The sequence below is a fragment of the Grus americana genome, chromosome 1 (assembly GCF_028858705.1).
Source record: "Grus americana isolate bGruAme1 chromosome 1, bGruAme1.mat, whole genome shotgun sequence".
Taxonomy (NCBI): domain Eukaryota; kingdom Metazoa; phylum Chordata; class Aves; order Gruiformes; family Gruidae; genus Grus; species Grus americana.
In genome coordinates, this window is record NC_072852.1 from 28,797,319 (window position 1) to 28,804,363 (window position 7,045).

The window sequence follows — 7,045 nt, forward strand, 5'->3', positions numbered from 1 at the left end:
GTCATGCAGTCCTGCATCCAAAGGGTTTCTTGGCTTGTTATTCAGGCATTTAATGATATTTTATGGTCAAATACCTGGGGGGAACTTTTGCCACAGAAGAAAAAAGTTTAATTTAGCTTAGCTGTCTTTGCCAAGCTGATATCCAGGAACAATGGACAAAAAGTAACTAGGGGTGTGCCTTCAGACAGGTGTTCCTGAAAACAATTCACACTAATTTTTTATACTTTTTTTTTTTTTTAAAGTTTAGAGGGGAAAAAAAATCCCACCATAACATATGCAGGAAGCAGTTACTCGTTTCCTTGTTAACAAAACTGAAGTAGTTCCGCTCACACCTCCACACTTGTTTTCATACTTCTCCTTGCAGGCAAAACTCACCCATGAATAAATTTGCATTTCCTTGATCTTGCTATACATAAGGAACAGCAAAAAAGCTCTACAATCATGGGTTTCCATGGCAGTAACACCACAACAAACAATGACCTCAACCAGGAAGCGGAGCCCAGCAAATATTACTAAATCATGCTTTGCAAAACATGAAAAAGTTGACTTTGCTCCTATACATACTTTATTCACCATTCATTTATCAAAGAACATTACAGTTGTTGACTTAACAATGTCTAAAGCACTCTGTGTTTGGTTTTCCACCGCAACAGAACAAACCAAGTCTCATGCCATAGGAAAAAAAAACACACTGAAGAAGTTGCACCTCTTCTCCCCAAACTCCTCTGCCCCTTCTCCACTGCAATCAAAGTTTATTTTATAAAGCAATTATTGTACTGTGAAAGCTTATACAGAACAAACTTGCTGCCAGATTCTTATTTTCTCTCATGAAGCATGAGACCATGCTGCCAGCAGGACTGCAAAGCAGAACCATGACCTACTGATTCATTTTACCAAGTTCATAGAGGTGACAGACAGGGCAGGAATCCAGACTACAGCACTTTGTTCTAACAGGGTCTTCAACAAAAAGCATTAAATCTTCATTCTCCCTATACCCCCAAAGCAAGGTTTGAGAACACAGTGTATATTGTATTTGGGAGAAATAGTGGTCTGTTTGTTGCACAAGTACTTTTCAAGCTGGATCTAGTTTTTAGGCTTCAGATCTGTTATGCAATCTATTTTTATATACAAAGCTATCTTCATGATCCTGAAATGCAAGAGCAAACCCAATTCCTCCTGAGAAAAAGGAGAAAACTGTATAGTCAGCCTTAAACTCCCCATTCCCTTTAAAGGGAAATTGTAACACACAGTAAGCTATCAGATTTAGTATTCATATAGCAGCTAAAAAGCCCGCCCTGCAACTATGTTTTCCCACGCTATTCACTGCCTAGATGTTTGCTAGTCATTTTGTGTCTCCAAGAAGCACAGTGACCTGACTACAGAAAAGTTACAGGTTATTCCACATATACATATATGTTCTGCATATATTCTCAGTGCTGAATATTCTTTCTGAAATCTGTGTTTCTTGCAGATTGTGGTTGTTCAGAATTCAGGATTCAGACCAAGAGAGACATCTGGCTACACAGGTGCTTGCTTCCTCTGGCCACTTGTGGAGACAGCAAGAGGAGTTTTACAGCACAAAATAAACCAAACAGAAGTAGTTAAATTAAAAGTCTGAGCTGAAGTAATTGTGTCCTTAGATTCCTCACAGCCAAACACTTAAGAAGGGTATGTTACACAGGACTGCTGCTTTTCTGTTACCTGACAGCAAATACATAAGCTATTTACTACTAAAAGGATGCGCTTGAAATTGCAGCAGGTGGGGCAGTAGTTCTTCCTGCTGAAGGACAGGTAGGTTGTTTGAGCCCTAGTGGTCTTGTACTGGAAGGGAAGCAACTCCTGTCCGATGAACTGTGCTAGAACTGTTAAATTTGGGGGAAAAAAAAACCCTAAACCTGGTATCAACAATGAAAACAGACTTTCCTCAGCCAGTTCAGAAGTGTTTTCTTTTTGTACAAACCCAGACACATATATATAGATGCACTATTCACATATATGCATGTGTTTTTCTCCAGTACAGTCCCAGCTACTTGAAAGCCAACATGAGCTTTCCAGAGAGACAATGCAGAAGCTCACAACTGCAGAATGGACTCATGGACTACTGACACTTGAAGAAATCTTAGAAATGTCACCTTGGAAACTTCATCTCGAGTTTTCTAGAAGCAGAAGATGTCCCATTATACTACCCTGTGTAGTCACACATTAGCAGTTGTGGGTGGGAGGCAGAAATTGTTCCTTTACAGCATCAGCTGGGTGTCACAGCCTCCACACCCTGCGCTGTTCCACCAGGCATTCACTTCCCTCTGCTCTGCTGAACGCCAGGGTTACAGAACAGCCAACTTCTAAACTCAGAATGTAAGTTCAGAAAAGCAAGGGAATGGCAACTTATTTGGGGACAACGTGGCAATTCCTGCTTTCTTCTGCCCAGTGTTCTTGGAACTTCCTACCCAACAGGCAGGTCAGCCACTCATTAGCTCCTAACATTTATCTTCATTTGCCCGGCAGTAAATAGGTACACATCACTACCAAATAAAAAGTTAACATAAGGTAGCAAGCAGATTTTGTGAAAAGACAAGTTATTTCAGCCCTGGGTACAGGACCTAAAGTCAGGGGTGAGAACCACGATGTGTGGTTAAGTAACCAATTACTGCTGATGGACTAAAAATCTGACAGGGACATCTCCACCTCAAGACAAGTTTTTCTTAAAGGCCAAGTAGTTTATTGATTTTGATAAATTTCACTAGAAACTTCCCAAAATGTTCTTCTACCTTTCAAGAAAGGGGGAAGTTGGGGGAGGGAAGAGAAAAAAAAAAAAAAGAGAGAAGTAAAGATAAGGAAACAAACAGGTTGAGAATAGGAATTAAAGGGTGAAGACTGAAGACATGCAGCTATTGCAGAGTTGACTGTTATTCATTCCAGTATTCCAAATCTGAAGAGGTTTTTATTAAGTAAGTATTGGTAGTCAAAAAAGAAGAAAAGGATTTAGTACCAAACACATGGGTACATAGCAAAGCTTCCCAGTTGTCCCTGCATTGACTTGTCCCAGATCCTCTGTTCCCCTGGCAAATGAGCTTCATCTAAGTTATAAAGAGAAAGAAGGTGATGAGGAGATGTAAACAAAGGAGGGGAGACACAGGAAGAACAGAAGTATTCTGAACATATGTTTAATAGAAACAGAGAAAATGTGAAGAACTCTTCATAAACATCTCTTAGCAGTATTAATAGTAAACTTGAACAGAATAGAAAATAAAAATTACTTTCTATAAACAGAGCTTTGCTGCTTTCTACTGTTGCACCAACTTCTGCATCTGTCTGAGCGAGTTCAGAAAAATCTTCAGGAATCTTAAATTTATGAAAGAAGAGTAAAACGTGACCAAAAATAGTCAAATAAACTTACAACACACATAACTACCCAATAATTACAGTGCAATTTAAAGTAGATGTTCAGCCACTACAAGTTCACTCAAATCAAGACTCCATTATCAGCAGATTTTTATCTGTATTTCACAGCACATGTTTATTTTCTCTTTAGATAGAGAAATTCTGAATAGGAATGCTGTATCTTCCACAAATATGCATCTCCCCCCTCCTGGAGTTCAAAAACTTTCAGTGACCAAGCTCTGTGAAGCCATCAAGTTTCAAAATGGGCTTAGAAAGTATAAGCAAATCACCTTAAGAAGCTTGTTTTCATTACATACAGTCACACATAGGGGACAACTCTATGCACACAACTAGCCTGTAAATGCAGTGATAGCACTTAGCTACACCCATCTATACACTGATATCCTCAAGTTGACTGAGGGATGATACACGCAGTTTCTCCAAACTAAGAAGCTCATCCAGCTGACATTATCACATGTGGTTACATGACTTGGAGAAAGCTGTAACCCAAGGCCAACCTGCTTCACTAGGATTCAGCCTTGACTTAACAGGTAACCTTCCATGCTGCACGACTATTTCCATATCTGAGTCAGTTTCTAGCCTGAAAGTTTGAAAAGTATACAGGTATACAAAAGCACACATATATAATTTAAAACAAGTTACTACCCTTAAACATAATAATTCAGGGATACAAACCACATATGTCCATACAACATGCATTTCAAGAGACTAGCTTTGGTATATCAATGCGGGTTATGTACAGATTTAATCCATGTTCATATACAAAGCTCTTTCTGCCTTTATCAAATAGTGTCCTAACAGAGGGACAAAGAAGTTCTTACTAAAAGAAGTCCTCACTTCAGTGCTGCATTTAATTGGCAAAAGCACTAAAAAAACACAGATACAGAGGTGTGTCCTGCATTAAATCAGTTTTACAAACAAAGTTTTAAATAGCAAGTTTTGGAAAGATATCTAATACAATTGGATTACTTCTCACTTCTGTTACTTATCCTTTACTTCTTGCCAGCTACTCCAAGCAAACTAGTCAATATGCCTTAAAAAAAAAACCAACCCAAAAAAACTCTCCCCCCCTCCCCCAGCAAACCACCTCTAAGTTTCTGTCTCAGGAGAGTAATCGATACAAAAGCTGACAACACATTTGTAATGGGCTAGTCACATCAAAGGTCAGAAATTAATCTTCAGCATATCGACGAACAGCACGTAATTTAGGTTTCACACACACACTGAGCACAACTATTAGATATCAGGGTTTTTTGGGGGGGATACATGTTTTTACTTGCAAGACAGGACAGGAGTACCCACTTGGCTACCTGGGGAACAAACTGCAGCCTCTTAATCAGCGTCGGGACCGGAGGAGAAGTGTTTTGTTCCTCTCGAGGGCGAGGCAGCAGAGGTCATTTCGCCGGCAGCTCTCCCTGCCTCTCACCTCCCCCCACCTTTGCGATGGGGCGATGGAGCCTGAGCGGGAGAGGCAGGGCGCCGGGAGGGACGCACCGCTCCGCGGCCGATCCCAGCGCTCGGGAGGGGACTCCAGCGCCGAGGGGGACCCGCGGCCGCCACCCGCTGAGGAGAGGGACGCCGGCCGGCACGGCAGGTAACTCGGCAGACAGCCCCCACCTTACCTTTTTCACTTTATTCTCCAGGTCCATGTTGCCGCCTGGCCGGGCCGGACTCCGGAGCAGGGCGGGGTGCGAGGCAGCTCCTGTCCGGCGACGCCGGGCTGCGGTGCGCTGAGGCGAGGTGACACCGGCCACCGCCGCGCTCAAACTTCCGCTGCCCTGCGGCAGTGGCTGCAGCCGAACAAAGGCAGGGCAGCAGCCAATCCCCGCCCGGCCGCCCGCGGGCCCGCCAGCCAATCACCCGCCGCCGCCGCGCCGCCCTACCCGGCCCTGTCTGCCCTGCCCGTCCCGGTGCCGACAGCGGGGGAGCCGGGCTTGGCGGGCGGCAGGCCTGCGGGCAGGGCTTTTGAGTCATCGCTGGTGGGATGATAAGGTCACCGGGAAGGCATTTGCTGGCGCAGCGCTTTACCTTCGAGTACAGACGCCTGGAAACGCGGTGCTTCTGGAGGAAAAAAAAAAAAAAAAATCTCGGACTCATTTATTGACATGAGTAGGAGTGGGAGGCGAGAGCAGGCGAGGCCTTGCCTTGCCGAGGCTGTTCCCTCAGCCGCTTCTCCACCGTGCCATGCCCGCCAGGGCCGGGCCCCAGCCTCCACCTTCCTGCTGGCGGCCTAGGAGGCTGCCTGGTGCTCAGGCTGTGCTGGGGAGAGGCTGGGCACAGCTTTGTAAAAACAGTTAAAATTTCACCCTGCTGGGGCCGAGCTCTCGTTGAGGCAAAGGAGGAGCATTGGTTATGGGGCGATTGGGACAGGACCCTACTGCTGACCTTCTGCCCAGCCCAAACCCTGCTGCTGGCCTTCTGCCTAGCCCAGTCCCCTGAGATTGTGTAGAACTGCTCGTTGATGCAAATTCTGTGGCCTAATTCTGTTCCCTCTCACCTCCACTACATCAGGAGGAAATTACTAGTTTTGCCCAGGTGGATTTGCTTCCACCTGAATCTACTCAAGAGGTTTTGACATTCCAGAACCTGATCTCATCATGGGTTTCTGCACGTTTCACAATAGTGATTTTTGTCTATTCATTGAACCAAACAAAAAATTTTTCTCTCATTGGCACTGAATGAATACTGTGAAAAAAATTTAGACTTTGATCCCAGTCTTCAAACTCATATGCACGTGATCAGTCTTGGGATGTCACTGATAATATAAAACATATATAATATATATGTAATATAAAATGACAGAACAATTAAGCGTTTGCAAGATTGAATACTTCCATACTTATTTTCTTCTTTCATATTTATTTTGGTCTTCGGAAAAAGTAACAAACATTCCTACAGACTTTATAGCTACCCTAGGCAATAATTGTAAGTAGTTTGGTAGATTATCATTCATCTGCAGAATCTAGTCTTTTCTCTCCACACGTACCAACTTTTCTCAAGTAAGTCTCAAGTCATTTTATTTCTTCAGAGGCCAAATATACTTCTCTTTCAGTATTGAATTTTTTTTTGTCTGCCATCACTTGTTGTGTTTGCAACAAAGCAAAAATGAGACTGGGTCTGTTTGTTGCCTGTTAAGAGGTACAAGCAAAACTCTGACTTTTCTGCTGGAACAGGCATCATGGTGTATGGCATGGGCTGACTGCTCCTACCAATGAATCTATGCAGCAGACCTTGGCCAAGAAGTTCAGTACAAAGCTAAGAGAAAATGGTCTCAAGCTGTAACATTAGAAAAAATGAGAGGACATAGACCATCAGGTAATGCTGCTGTGCTCAGTCTGTGTCTGTTCTGAAGGGAGGTGAATATTGAGGGCTATTGCGTGAATTTTGTTTGGTTGGTTTTGAAATTTTGTTTTTCATTTCTTGTTCTCATTCTGTTTTGTTTGGTTTAGTGTTTCCTTCCTGCTGGTTTTGGGGGTGAAAGACAAAGGGAACTTAGAGTGCCTGAAATGGTGGTACACCTGGGACCAATATAGTTTAAATACCATCCATGTAACTTTCTCAGACTAAGATGAAAGGACTGAGCAGGAGATGATTCCTGTTCTGTGAATGTGCTGTTGAATGATATAATGTAATAGTGGAAAAT

General features: G+C 43.2%; 1 protein-coding gene across 1 annotated transcript in view; it reads right to left on the reverse strand.

Annotated features, from left to right (window-relative positions):
• The window catches only part of TES (testin LIM domain protein), a 30,304-nt gene extending 25,043 nt beyond the window's left edge, over positions 1-5,261 (reverse strand). Inside the window, exon 1 of the mRNA XM_054812462.1 lies at positions 5,025-5,261. Within this exon, the coding sequence (XP_054668437.1) occupies positions 5,025-5,051 (27 nt within the window). The 5' untranslated portion in view covers positions 5,052-5,261. The remainder of the gene's footprint in view (positions 1-5,024) is intronic.
• Positions 5,262-7,045: the final 1,784 nt, after the last annotated feature.